The following is a 14,481-nucleotide window of genomic DNA, read 5'->3' as shown; positions in this document are numbered from 1 at the left end:
AGTCTGCATAGTGCAATATATTGTAGTACGAATGCTTCCTGAGTTCTGTAGCAAAGGAAGACTTACAAAAGGTTCTGTAACATAGAGATGTGTGTGTGGGAGGTGATTCTCAGGGTTATGTCATGTCTTTGTGTGTTGATAATTGTGTGTCTTTCTGTGTGTTGATAATTGTGTGTTGATAACTGTGTGTCTTTCTGTGTTTGTTTGTGTGTTGATAACTGTGTGTCTTTCTGTGTTCCTCCCTAGAACTGCCTGATCAAAGTCGACGAGAACGGTTACACAGCAGTGGTGGGGGACTTTGGCCTGGCAGAGAAAATTCCCACCAATGAGTAAGCAGCACTCCTCTCTGATAACTTTCTCTGGCATGGTTGAGATCATGCCTTTAATGAGATCCCAGTCTTCCCACGCTGTTGTAATATATACCTGTGTAGATCATGGCTATGAATGCCCATGATTTCTATTCACATGTAATTGGTTTATACAAATTGGATAGGACATTTAGGGCACCATTTTCGTCACTGCTAAACCCCTTATCCCTAAACTTTTGTACTATTTTGCAAAACATTTTTGAATAGTTAAAATGGCCAGTCTACAAGCTCACAACGTGTCAATGTAGATTGGCTAGTTGAACTATTAATGTTAATGTTTTCAAAATAGTAAAAACAAGGCAAATAAGTTTACGGATAAGGGCTTTAGCAGTGACGAAAATGGAGCCCTTAGGGCTCTATTGTCATCCATGCTAAACCCCTTATCCCTAAAATACTTTGTCTTTTTTGTTTTACTATATTGCAAAAATAGAGCCATTAGTCTTGTTTGTCTCGTCGGTTGTTGTTCACCACACGTATTTAATTACAGTGGTGGAGAAAAGTACTCAAAAGTAAAAGTATCAATACTGCAATGTAGAACTACTCTGTTACAAGTTAACGTGGCTGACTCAGCGCAGCACAGCCGATGCAAAGCGCAAAGCAAGCCCAACAAAACACAGTCATTGAACCACGCACAGAACGTCGGAAACGAACGCAGACAGCGGCCGCCAGGCGCGAGGTTGTGACACACAAACATAAACGTTGCTAAAATAATAAATTAATCCGACTAACAAATGGGGGACAACACAACGGAGACGGTGCACGCAAACAACTCCCACGAGGCGCAATGTTGTGACACAAACATACACACAATAATCATACTAATATGACAAATATCACTATGTGATCATTTCTTGTTTAATAATAATCTAAATCTAACTAGTAACTAAAGATGTCAAAAACATGTAGTGGAGTAAAAGTACAACATTTGGATTTGAGATGTAGTGGTAGTAGAAATACAATGTTCTTAAGTACAGTACTTACGTAATTGTACTTTCCACCACTGTTTTAATTGTGTACACGCACATGCACACACGCACGCACACGCACACGCACACACACACACACACACACACACACACACACACACACACACACACACACACACACAATGGAACACTACTTTCTACAGTGACTGTCACTGTATTTGTACTCAAACTGTCTTGGCCAGAAGCGGGGATTAAGGGTACTGTAGTAGAAAGTGTCCCAGTCCTAGACTGGGTCCTTTTTTTCCTCCTCCTTCCTCATACAAGGGAAAGGTTTATTTATTAACATAGAGGTCAGCCACAAACATTTACAACACACTGCATCGCTCACATTCTCTACTTCAGTGCTTTGATAACAAGAGAAAGGATACTGTCATGACAGCTGGGCTGCACACAGACAGACATTGCCCTAAGCACAGCTAAGCATCTGGCATCTTTTTTTTAACCGAAAGACGTTAAAGAATAACACATAGGCAAGTGATAATGTTTCGATGTTTGTATCTGTATCATTCACAGACAACACACAACATGAAACCACTGCAGTAACAATTGTTGCAATCTAAAATCTTCGGTTTACCGAATGATCTTTTTTGGAAACCTACTATTCCTATTCTCCCAATGTGGTCATTATGCCCAAATAGAAATCCCCCCATGTTGTGCCTCTGACTGCTCACCCCTTGGGAAGGGTTTAGTCAACCACAAGTCTTCTCAGATCTGTGTGAGTCGTGACGTCAAAACGTATTTTCACCTGACCGTGAGGAACACGGTATTCTTCCCTGTTCCGCACCCCACTGAACAGGTCCTCTCTAATGAAATCTAGTCTAGCCCATTCTGACCGGGCACCCATTTTGGTGTCGGCATCATGTTATGCTTTAGCTATTGAAAAATAGCAGATCTACAAGCTCATATCGCGCCACCGAGTGGCGCGATACGAGCTTGTAGGTCTGCTATTTATTGAAAAATCGACTTTATTGAAGAACGACTGACATTTTTAGAATCTGATCTCAGGTCAGAATGGGTTCATCAGACCAGTGTGTGTCCGGCGGAAACCTCGTATGAATCTGATCTCAGGTCAGAATGGGCTAGGCGAGCTTAGTTCAGCCTGACCCTGCATGATGTCTGCTGACTCCCCCCTCATTTGTGATGTAATCTCTGTTCTGCTTGAGTCATTCTTTTGAAAATGAATCAAATATTGCGTGCCAATGTGAATGGATTTCTCTTGCCATTGCCAACCTTGAACTAATGAAGGACTTTCTTCCTCGACTTGGTTTCTCCGTTGGCGCAAATACCAAGACAGCTGCATTTACTGTATTTCTATGACTCTACTGACCTACTTATGGAGGCAACAGGGTAGGAAAAAGGGCCTAATTAAACATTTTACTGACAACCTTTTTAGGAAAATAAATTGCAAATGAACACATTCCAGAGCCATGTCTCTGTTATGTCTATTAAAAGCTTAGCAACTGTCTGTCCAGTTCCTTCATTGAGCATTACTGTATTTGAATGAACTTGCCCAGTAAAACATGAAAGGCCAGTAGTGTATGGCTGGCTGTGGGATACTGGAGAATACTCTGCATATTCTCAACACTGTGGCGTGCTTGTCGGGAAAACAGAACGAGGGAGTTACTGGCGCATTGCTCGCTGTTTTGCAGCAAACTGAGGGGAGTGATGGTCACGAATCATTAACTGTGTGTGTGTGTGTGTGTGTGTGTGTGTGTGTGTGTGTGTGTGTGTGTGTGTGTGTGTTCGCCTGTTCAGGGCTGAAAGGGAGAAACTGTCGGTGGTGGGTTCCCCATTCTGGATGGCTCCAGAGGTGCTGAGAGATGAACCCTACAACGAGAAGGTAAGGTCCCCATGACGTATCGTGGTTTGGTTGTAGGCATGGACTGGGGCCATGTACTAAAAAATGTGTGTGTGTCTTCGTCTTCAGGCTGACGTGTTCTCCTATGGCATAATCCTGTGTGAGGTCATTGCCAGGATCCAGGCTGACCCTGACTTCCTTCCCCGCACAGAGGTGAGTCCTGGGCTCCTCTTTAACCCATTCTGACCTGAGATCAGATTCTAAAAATGTCAGTCGTTCTTCGATTTTTCAAAAATAGCAGATCTACAAGCTCATATCGCGCCACTCGGTGGCGCGATATGCGCTTGTAGATCTGCTATTTTTCAATAGCTAAAGCATAACATGATGCCAACACCAAAATGGGTGACGGTCAGAATGGGTTAACCACATGCACTGTAGCGAGCCTATTATTCTGACCTTGTCCATAATAGGCGAACATTTGGCAATGATAGGTGAGCATTCAGCAAAAACAGGCGAACATTCGGTGAAAATTGCTAATCCACATGAAGCTCACAGGATGCGTTGCAAGCTGGTAGATCGGCCATTTGTCATGCAACGAAGTAGTATAGGCTATATGGGGTTAACATAACTCTCCCTGTGTCCCCATGCTACTCTGTCTTAAAGTGTCCCTCCTGTTCCTTGTGGGATTGTGGGATCATTCTGAAGCCTGTGTCCCTCTTACCATCATGATAATAGTCTTCTTGTTCACATTATGTAACATGCAGTAATGCTAGGACAGGTTCAAACTTCAAACTAGAAAGAAACACCAATATTAATTCCCTGTGTTTTAAACTTTAAATCGTATAGGCAGTGGATTTGAAGTGGGTGAATGAAACGTACTAATCTACAATCTAAAAGTCTTTAAACTGTTAGTTGGAGGTTCAAATGAAAGGAAAAACATACACTATGAGTTTAGGAAAGACTTAAGTGTCAAATGTTGCCTGTATCATATCTGTCTTGACTTTTAAACAATGGTAATCATTTCATAATTCTGATATATTTTCGTAGAACTTTCTCTTTAAATGTGCAGTGTACAGCTGTAGGTACATATACGGTATGTCAGTCATCAGGCTCAATTCCATATAATTACATTTTAAATTACAGACAATTTACAAACGTTTGCGTAATTCCATTTTGATAGAGCTTGGAGCCAGTTTGCCAATGCAAAGGGCTTATTACCCAGATATTTATGGTGTTCTATGTCCATGCAAAATGCAAGACAATGGTTGCATATTGTCTGTCTCTCTGTGGATAATTCACATAGGGCGATCTGGGCATTTGACCAAGCAGCATAGTACTCAGCAGTCAAACAGGGCCATGTCCACGGCTGATCCAGGAGATGGCTATTGCTACTGGAGAATACTACCGAGTTCTTTGCCAAACCTGAGAGAGCTCAGCAATCAGAAGGACCATGTTAAGACGTTGGCTCCAGCAGAGCAGAACTTGTCACACATCTGTTCTCTCTCATTTCTGTGTTTCCTCTCCTACTCTCTAATAGAACTTTGGCCTGGACTACCATGCGTTCCAGCACATGGTCGGAGACTGTCCCCCTGACTTCCTGCAGCTGGCCTTCAACTGCTGCAATGTGAGTCTACTCTACGGTATCATCATTCTGTCCAAACAGCAATGTCCCGTATGTTCGTTGGAATATTTATGGGCTGTCAGTTAGTCCATCACTCAAACTGTCGTCATGATGTGTCAGCCAAAGGGCTGACGCTTCAAAAGTGTTACCGATGACACTAATGAAGGCTCTGTTAAATTCTGGTCAAACAGAGTCAGGGTGCTGATATTGTGCGTGTTGGCACACTGGAAACACTCTGCTACACCAGTGGGTTCCAAATGACCACGTACGGGTGTGTAACTCTGAGAGTCATGGGGGTCCTTGAAATTTAAAAGTTTGAGAACCACGGCGCACTAAATGGAACAGAGCCTTAATTAGTATCATCGGTAACACCTGTGAAGGATGGTAGGAAAGGGGCCCGGAAGTAGGACGAGTTATTCTGTGTGCTTATAGCACATTGGGGTTTTCTTTTCAACCATTTCAGACATGGCAGTGATGTTGGAATACGAATGATGGAGTGAATCAGCTGTCTCACAGTTTCATGCTTTAACTTTTCTACATTTCTACACTATTCTCGTAACTTTCATACACTATTCTCTTGTTTGGAAGCTGTTCAGGGCATAGACATAATAACGCCTCTTCCGGCCCCGGTGGCGGGTGTTCACGAGAGGGCGGAAACATGAGTAACGCAAGTCCCGGAAAAGGCGCGCTGTGATTGGCCAGTAGTCACTTGAATGACAGCGAGAAACATGAAAGAGTCACATGAGTGACTATACAATAATTAGTGCATTATACATTGTGCTTTGATTGATTGATTTTATCTATCAATAAAAATCACACCCGTGTGAAGTGAGGGGCGCTCTTATCATCGTACATCATCATGCATCATCTCATACTGGCCCATCAGAATGCCTGTTGCCACAAGTTTACGTCATATTTGGCGGACATTTGACCTTATTTCTCCTTTCATTGTCGATCTCAAATATGATAAGTGTGGGGACAAGATGTACATTTTCCTTCCATTGTCAATGGCATTTAATGTTTGTGTTGCGGACATTTTACGTCATATTTGGCGGACATTTGACCTATTTTCCCCATTCATTGTCTATGGCAAATACGAGACATGTTGGGCCAAGATGACGTACATTTTACCTCGATTGTCAATGGCATTTAATGTTTGTCTTGCGGACATTTTGTGGGGACAAAAGCTGTATATAGGGAGGGCCAGTGGCCACGATGCAATAATACTTTTATTAAAATACAGAAACCAACGTTCCTCAGGGTTTACATTATGAAGGCAACATTACCTTATGTTCTGTCCTTTTCCTCCTCATACCACTAGACCAGTCCGTTTAGTGGTGTAATGTCAGCCTTCAGATAGTCTCATCACTAATGTATGTCCAGTAGGCTACAGTATCAGGTGTAACATGGTCATGTTTCTTCTGTTCTCCCCTCAGATGGACCCCAAGCTCCGTCCTTCCGTCCCAGACGTCGTCATGCACCTCGAGGACATCCTGGCCAGACTCAAAGCCGAGGAGATGGAGCGAGAAATAAACAAAATAAAGGCAATGGCAAAAGGTAACACACAAACTGTTCTCTGTTCAGTCGATGGAACAGAGGTTTCCACTGGACACACACTGGTCTGATGAACCCATTCTGACCTGAGATCAGATTCTAAAAATGTCAGTCGTTCTTCGATTTTTCAAAAAATAGCAGACCTAGATCTGCTATTTTTCAATAGATAAAGCATAACATGATGCTGACACCAAAATGGGTGCCCGGTCAGAATGGGTTAAACAAACAACTTTTTTTTTTTTAAGTTGCTTGATTCAGTATTTACATATTTGATATTAATGTTAGCTGTCCCGCCCCCTTCCTATACGAACCCTTTTTAACCATTCATCGAAAACACCCGACCTTTTTTTCTGGTGACTGATATTGTCCTTCTAATTATCTAATATGTGTTGTGCAATTACTGTTTTCATTTATTTTTAATAATTTGTATTGATTATTTTGTCTCCTCCAGGCCACCTCCTTCTCCTTATTGTTTTCCAAATAAATTATTAAGAATAAATGAAAACAGTAAGTGAAAAATCACGGGCACCTCGCGTATTAGAAAGACAATATTAGTCGCCAGAAAAAAGGACGGATGTTTTTGACCAATCTATCATGATTAAAATGGAGTTTGAAGTTACAATGGGTTTGTATAGGAAGGGGGAGGGGCAGATGAAATGAATATCAAATATCCAAATACTGAAAAAACTTTCCGGGGTGCTCATATAAGCCTCTGTAGACGATACAATGACCATTTTTTTTTTTTTTTTAATGAAATATCCCTATAGCTCCATATTCCAATAGCAATCATTGCTATTTGTGCTTTCATGTGTGAGTGTGCTATTACAAAAAATGCTCAGGCATGTACCGAGTGTATCCTATCCTTAATAGGTGTTGTTTTTGTGCACAGAAAGACACACGAGCACTTGGCCATTACATGACCTGTTGCATTTCCAGCATCATCATTTACAGCCTATAAAAGTCACTTCCATGTGTTTACTATCACGTCACCCCACTTCCTTTCACTTATTATGTGGTCTAACCCAGTCCATTTGAGACTTGAATGTGGACAGACCAGGGTTTTCCTGGAAGGGGGACGGGTGGTAGGGGGGAAGCTGTGTAAACCAAACATTGTGACAGAAGCCAGTCTTATAACCCTGTCCTGGACTCCCTATGTGACCCGACACCAACCTGTCCCATGCACGTGGCCCTTGCCCTCTCTGCTCCCTTGCGCTCCTGCTAATCGTTTTGTGGTGCACAGTGATTGTTTGTTGCACTGCACACACGTGTCCACTGTCCAGTCAGTCATTGATTCAGCCACGTCCTAACTAGTCGTTCAGGGAACAGCAAACCCTGCCAATGACAAAGAGTGAGTCTCTCAAGCCGGACTTTACCTAACCCCAAACAGCCATTCATGTTTTGCCAGTGAGCCTGATAGGCAATTCACTGTTCTGTCATTCGGGGAAACTGTTGATCCTGTCCAGACCATTATAGCCCCCCCGACTACAAGCCAAGAAAGCCAGCCATTCAGACAGGCATTCTGCCAATAGGACGGGCCTCCTGAAATCAACTCCACTCAACGTTTTTATGACTCTGGCAGTCAATCAGCAAGCCAATAACGAGCCCCCCAGGCAGCTAACCAACCAGCCTTCTGCAGCCTGTCATTTAGAAAGCTGTAACTGCCATATCCGTTTGATCAAGCCATTGCTTAATGCATACTTGCCATCAGTCTAACCTCACTCTGCTCATTTTGCCACATGGTAACAAAGTCAAACTGATACAAGGCTAGGACAACGCACTGTAGTGCAGGTCAAATTAAAAATTTATTAAAGTGTCAAATCACAACCAGTTGTCTCAAGACACTTTACATATAGAGCAGAAAACCGGTTAGGGTTTTACAGAAATAATTTATAATTTAAAACATAATCAATGCACATATTTCTGGACGTTTTTAAACCACATAGCGTCCCTATTCTGGAGAGAACATTCTGCAACAATTGCAGATCTACAAGGTCACAACAACACCCGCCAGCAGTTTTCTGCAGTATTTGGCTGCAGTGTGTGTGTGTGTGATGGATGGACCTATTATAGACATTCATCTTGCACCTCAGAGGTTCTCATTGAATGTGTTCGGTAATACTTCCTCAAGCTTTTATTTTTCAATTGAACACTAGAGCTTGCATTAACCTTCAGAGAATGCCCTGGTCAGTGACCGTATAAACCTCACCATGCCTTAAGGGGGAAAAGTGGTCCCGCATTAACATTCCTGTTCTGAGATACTCGATACATCTGGGCCCAGGTTTCACTTCTAATTTGGTCCAGTGGACATGCAGCCGCCTGCGTGTCTGCTGGTCGAGGGGCTGGTCGGTGGTGCAGCATCTTTGTTTTTGTTTACACCCCAACATGCAGCCGCCCTTCCTTTCGGAACGAGGCAGAGAGAGGAGGGGCCGGTTATGTCACAGCACTCATGCCTTTTTGAGTGGTGCTGCTGCAACAACGTCTGTCCGTATGTCTCCGTGTATGTACAGTAGTCCCGCTTGAGTACGGAAATACTGATGGGTGACCTACAAAGGTGTCACTGTTGAGCAGCCTAACGCACACACACACACACACACACACAGACCCATTGACCACTGCAGCACACACACACACACACACACAGCACCACTCAGTTCAGACAGGTTTGAATATTTTGTTTTTTTACACCAGCAACAAATGTGGGTTTCCACATCTGGCTGATCGAGAGATGTTTTAATGGAGTCCAGTGAGGCATATGGCTTAGCCAACGTAGCTGTAGGTTACAGGCCAACTCTATACTAAGGCCAAAGGGCGCATTTAGCATGCTTATACAACAAGAAACCGCCTTTTCTTTTTGGACCAGACCTTTAGTCCCTTTTCTTCTCTCGCCGCCCTCCCTCCTCTGTTAGCCTGATGCTATCAGCGTTTCCTGAAACCAAACTCACTCCTAGTTATGTCTGCTATGCAACAGCGAAAGGGTATCTTGATGTTTCCCACATCACGGAGTATCGGTTTAAGTGTATTGTTTTTGTTTAGTTTTTCTCGAGAATATAGGGCTAGTTTACCCTATAGGGCTACTTTACCCCTATATTGGACACTGTCATCCTAACTGCATGTTGATGTTCGATGGGGACAAGAAGATCATATAATGTCCCACATGGAGCATCTGTGTTGTGAAATAATTTATGGTCTGGCTTGTTGTTACCCCTTGTTGAAATTAATGAAACAAGCACTGACCCTAATCCTTTATTGTGGGACTATATTCTCAGAGGCTTTTAGCCAATTACTTAACCACTTACACCCTATAAATACTCGTTTAAGCAACAGTGGAAATAGCCGATCTAAAAGTTCACACCGTATAGCGATTTGAGGCCTTCTAATTTTTTTTTATATTAATATTTTTGCCTGTTATATAACAAGCGCAAAAATAAGGACGCCACATTGAAAGTGGTCAAAAAACATATTTTCCTTCCTCATAACTCGACTCACAAGTAAAGCTTTATGAGAGAAATCAAACCAAAATACATTTTATAACTGCTTCACCAGACCTTGTTAATTCCTATAGCAAGTCATATAAAACAGTAGTACAACATTCAAAGCATCAGAGAACCAGGGGTTTAATTGCCTTTTGTGCCTTTTAGACTGTACATGGCCTCTAATGCCACCTGGTGGTTTAGATTGTAATCTGACTCTAAAGTGGAGAAATACAGGAGTTTGTCTTCCATCCTTAACCACTTAAAGCCTTTATACTATGGTCTCCTAGCAGTCTATATTTGGTCCCGTCCTGTTTCCCGCTACACCAAATGTCCTCCACCAAAATAGACAATTTCCAAGCTCACAGTGACTTGTACAGTCAAGCTTGTACAGCTGCTATTTTCGCCGAGTTCATGTGGTTAAAGACAATTAAAATTTTACGGCAAACTTTTGGGGAACAAATGTCGCCGCTTGTACTTGTATAAGTTAGTGATGAATAAAACCTTGATTGATGAATCTCTCTCACTCTTTTCCGTTGTGCAGAGAAGAGCCAGGGCATCAAGAGACTCAACCCTCTCGGTTTCCCGGAAGACAAAATCTCGCCCAAGTCGCCCCGTCCCCGCCGCAACATCTGGCTCAGCCGCAGCCAGTCGGACATCTTCTCGCGCAAGCCGGGGAGGAAGGTCAACGTCCAGGACCCGTACTACGACCCGCCGCCTCCCCACCACCACCGGACCTCCTCCAAGATCAACCCCTTCACCGCCCGCGAGGACCTCATGGGGGGCAAGATCAAGTTCCAGGACGTGCCCAGCGCGACTGTCTTCTCGCACATGTTTGACCTGCACTCGCCGCCGGGCAGCAGCGCCTTCTCCGGGCAGCCTTCTTCCCACCAGGGCCCCGGCGGGGGCCCCCAGTACCAGGAGCCCCCCGGCAGCAGCTACTGGCAGCAGCTGCCGGGCCGAGAGTGCCGCTCCTTGCCCGTGTCCCCCCAGATGCCCCTCTCTGAGGTTTTCCACCCCGTGGCTGCCGCCGCTGTTTGTTCTAATAACAACGGCTGTTCTACCTGCACCACCGCGCAGCTCTCCACCACTTTGCCAGGTGTGTGTACTGTGTATGTTTGTCTTCTATTCTCAACCTTTTAAATTTAATTGACCCCCAGTTTGATATGCATTTTGTCCACAGACCTTAATCTTAATTTAACTCTGAGAGTGCACAAATGGATCTAAATGGATTGGAGTTAAAGAGCTGTAAGGGTCTATTTGGTCCTGTAAATCATTTAACTGGTGATCCCCTGGAACTTTTTTTCTATATTCAGTTTTTGGTTTTGAAAGTTATAGGCTCATTTACCGGCATTCCGCAAATAAAATGCCACAAGATGTTGATGTCTCCTCCTCAACATCATGTAAATGTATGATCCCCCTATAGTATATATATATATATATATATCCTTTCCTTTCTTCTCTTTTCCCTCACCATTTTAATACTTTCATTCGGTTCCTTTTTCTTTCTTCTTTGTTTTTTTTTGTTCGTTCTTTCAATTGTTGTCTTTTCTACACCCTTCGCCAGGAACCAACGGGCAGCTAGGCAACGATGTCCGCTCCGCATTCCTGAGCGGTTGGGCCAAGAAATATGTCGTCATCGAGATTCCTCCGTACCGACTGCGGGAGGAAGACGAAGACGAGGAGGAGTGCGACGCGGGCAAGGCCGAGGTGTTCCAGGACAGCTGGTCTCCCATGGTGCCCAGCAGCGAGAGGGACAGCGAGGCAATGGACTTCTCGAGCGGTCCAGAGGAAGATGAGGAGGAGGATGAGGAGGAGCTTAAAGGACAGAAAGCGGAGGACAAGTGCGCTGTGTACGACATTGCGATACGCGGGGACAGGGAGAGACCCCGCTGCCCCATGCCCGCTCAGACGCCGTCCCCCCATGCACATGGACAAGGCACAGAGGAGGATATGGAGAGGTTCCTCTGTCCTGTGCAGTGCCAGCTCCAACGGGGCCTTTTCCATCCTCAGGGCATGAATGGCAGCCTGGGCCAGGAGAAAGGCACCACTACCCCTGGCTGCGAGGACATGGAGGCCCTGGGATCTGGGTGTTGAATCGTTGTACCACCAGAACAACCCCTGGGGGTTTACAGCAACTTGAGTGCGTTTCACCACACATTTTGGCTTGATTAAACCCATTAAGACCTGAGAGCAGATTCAACAAAAGTTTTCTGGAAAAAAACGTATCAGTGGTGCTCGAACTTTTTCATGTCAAGGACCAACAGAATTATCTGTGTTTGGCTGCGGACACCCATCTGAAAATATGTTTTTCTAAATATTTGAGTTAAAAACATTCGCTGTGAAAGATTATTATATTCAAAGATTTGCACACGTTTTCAAGATTTTTCAAAAATAGCAGATATATGAGCTTGTAGATCTGCTATATTTCAACAGCTGAAGTTTAAAATAATGGTTAAAAGTGGTTAAAAGCTATACGGTGACACAGATGCGTCATCAGGTCTGAATGGGTTAAACAAGTGTACCTGCCTGACATCATTGAGATGATTAGATTTTAAATGATTTCGTTTTAAGAATACGTTGTTAGCCAGGTCTGACAACTCTCTCCAGCATGAGGTCAGTGATCAGGAATGGACGGCCGGCAGAGATTCTATTTTTGAAAAGGATGTTTATAGTTAATAGTCTGAGACGATGTACATTTTTAGTTTTTTTTCCTTCTTAAATGGCTCTAAAAATAAGCCATCTTGTCTATAATGAGGTGTATCAGAATTCCCTTTGTGTGTGTGTGTGTGTGTGTGTGTGTGTGTGTGTGTGTGTGTGTGTGTGTGTGTGTGTGTGTGTGTGTGTGTGTGTGTGTGTGTGTGTGTGTGTGTGTGTGTGTGTGTGTGTGTGTGCGCGTGTGTGCGTGTGTGAGCTTAGCAGTGAGTGTAGGACATGTTGAACTATACAATGGTACTCGTCCCTTTGTTTCCACCCCTTTTTTGTGTTCATAAATACAGAAGTGGTAAACTAATGTTGAATTGTAAAAGAAAGAAATACCACATGCATAATATTTTCGATGCTAGACATTGCACTGCCATACTCCCGCTTTGTAAGGGGGTTTGTGTCTCCTGACAGTCAGTTGATGGACCTTTAATCTGAAACAAGCCTTTCAGCACTAGTCTTTTAATACAAAATGTATGTGTCTGCCAGTCCACTCCTCAGAATTGTAAAGGAGAGGGGGGGGGGGGGGGGGGGGGGGTATTATTCATTTTCCTCAGTGGCAGACCTATGTTGCCACCTAGGGAACCGAACAATTGCTTCCTGTATTTTGTTTTTGTTTTCTTCTTTTTTTGGTCAACCTTCCATAATCCGCAACTGGAAAAGGGGTTGGAAGCAATGGGTTTGCTTAGAAACGGAATACTTATATAATTATTTAACATGGCAGATGGGATTTTCTAACTTGATATAACTTGATTGTAATATCATACTGTGTGTGTGTGTGTGTGCGTGTGTGTGTGTGTGTGTGTGTGTGTGTGTGTGTGTGTGTGTGTGTGTGTGTGTGTGTGTGTGTGTGTGTGTGTGTGTACTTGTTTTAAGGAATTGACTGTTTCCACTTGTGTCGACAAGTGATGCTAACCTATTTTGGTACTATTTTCTGTTGAACGGCTGAACTAGACATTTTCACAATATATGTTTATCCTTGTTCTTGTGTTATAGAGGTTGGATTATGTAGGTATATTTATGGGTGTATGTCACTGCTGGGCAGGTCAAGTCTGCTTTTTGAGTGTATTAAAATGACTACATTAGCTCTGTTGTTTACGAATGCTAGCTTTTCACATGACCGAAAAACATTTGGATGATCATAAAATTGTTTTAAATTTTTGAATACTATTTTATTGCTCATTTGATGTTTTTTTTAATACTGGTTCTGATCATCTTCTGAGCACTCCCTTATTGCTTGACACTGGTGTTCTGCTGAAATAGCCTTTGTCTGTAACTACTTAAGTAGACAACAAAATTGCACTTGAGAGGGTGTCAAATTGGGGGTGTCAATTGTATATTCTTTGTTTTTGTCGTCACTACATTTCTATGCAATAAATTAAACTTATCAGGATAGTTTTACATAATGATAGAGGATCTATTTTGATATTTATATGGGGAAAAGGATGAACAATTTTTTATGTCTTACTTTGTACATTTGTCTAAATGTTTGTGCTGACTGTCTTGATAAATACAGAATGAGATAAGGTTTTTGAGCTAAGAGCGTTTTTTGTCTTGAACATTGTTCCTCTCCAATCAATGTTATCCAACTTTTGGTAACTCCAGTGTAACCGAATGTGTTTAAACTGAAGCACAGGCAGCCTGCAATTAATACTTGTTGAAATGACCTATTGGCTTAAAAAATAAATGTTTAACTTTTGTTGATTTGTTTTGCCTTTCCTTTCCTTGGAAATTCTATGAATCCTGAAATATGACTTGTATACTTTATGTAGAAGGGTGAAAACAGAAATGTGAAGTTATTTGATATCTGGACTTGGGAGGAAGTGGTCTGGAAGTACTTCCATACGTAATTTACATACTAGACTAGAGATTGGCCTCACAATGTTATGAAGAGTCAAGTGGTAGCCAGGACATCCGGGTGGTGTAGAGAGATAAAACTCACCAATGTGACACCTCCATCCATGGAGACCAGACAAAATTC

At 43.0% G+C, this 14,481-nt stretch overlaps 1 protein-coding gene across 2 annotated transcripts in view; it reads left to right on the top strand.

Annotated features, from left to right (window-relative positions):
* Positions 1–14,199, top strand: part of tesk2 (testis associated actin remodelling kinase 2) — a 50,178-nt gene extending 35,979 nt beyond the window's left edge. Inside the window, exons 7-14 of one of the 2 annotated variants that reach the window (XR_014570263.1) lie at positions 247–329; positions 3,110–3,194; positions 3,282–3,365; positions 4,690–4,776; positions 6,210–6,330; positions 10,342–10,896; positions 11,365–12,648; positions 12,717–14,199. Coding sequence is in view for 1 of the 2 variants with exons in the window: in XM_083782039.1 (XP_083638165.1) it covers positions 247–329; positions 3,110–3,194; positions 3,282–3,365; positions 4,690–4,776; positions 6,210–6,330; positions 10,342–10,896; positions 11,365–11,894 (1,545 nt within the window). In the remaining variant the exon portion in view is untranslated. Of the gene's footprint in view, positions 1–246; positions 330–3,109; positions 3,195–3,281; positions 3,366–4,689; positions 4,777–6,209; positions 6,331–10,341; positions 10,897–11,364 lie in introns of both variants that reach the window. The other variant, XM_083782039.1, reaches the window with a different exon arrangement.
* The last annotated feature ends 282 nt before the right edge of the window (positions 14,200–14,481 follow it).

Source organism: Protomyctophum parallelum (assembly GCF_964188405.1).
Source record: "Protomyctophum parallelum genome assembly, chromosome: 14".
Lineage (NCBI taxonomy): Eukaryota > Metazoa > Chordata > Actinopteri > Myctophiformes > Myctophidae > Protomyctophum > Protomyctophum parallelum.
The sequence above is the reverse complement of the archived record's forward strand: the minus strand, read 5'-3'. Positions and strand labels throughout refer to the sequence as shown.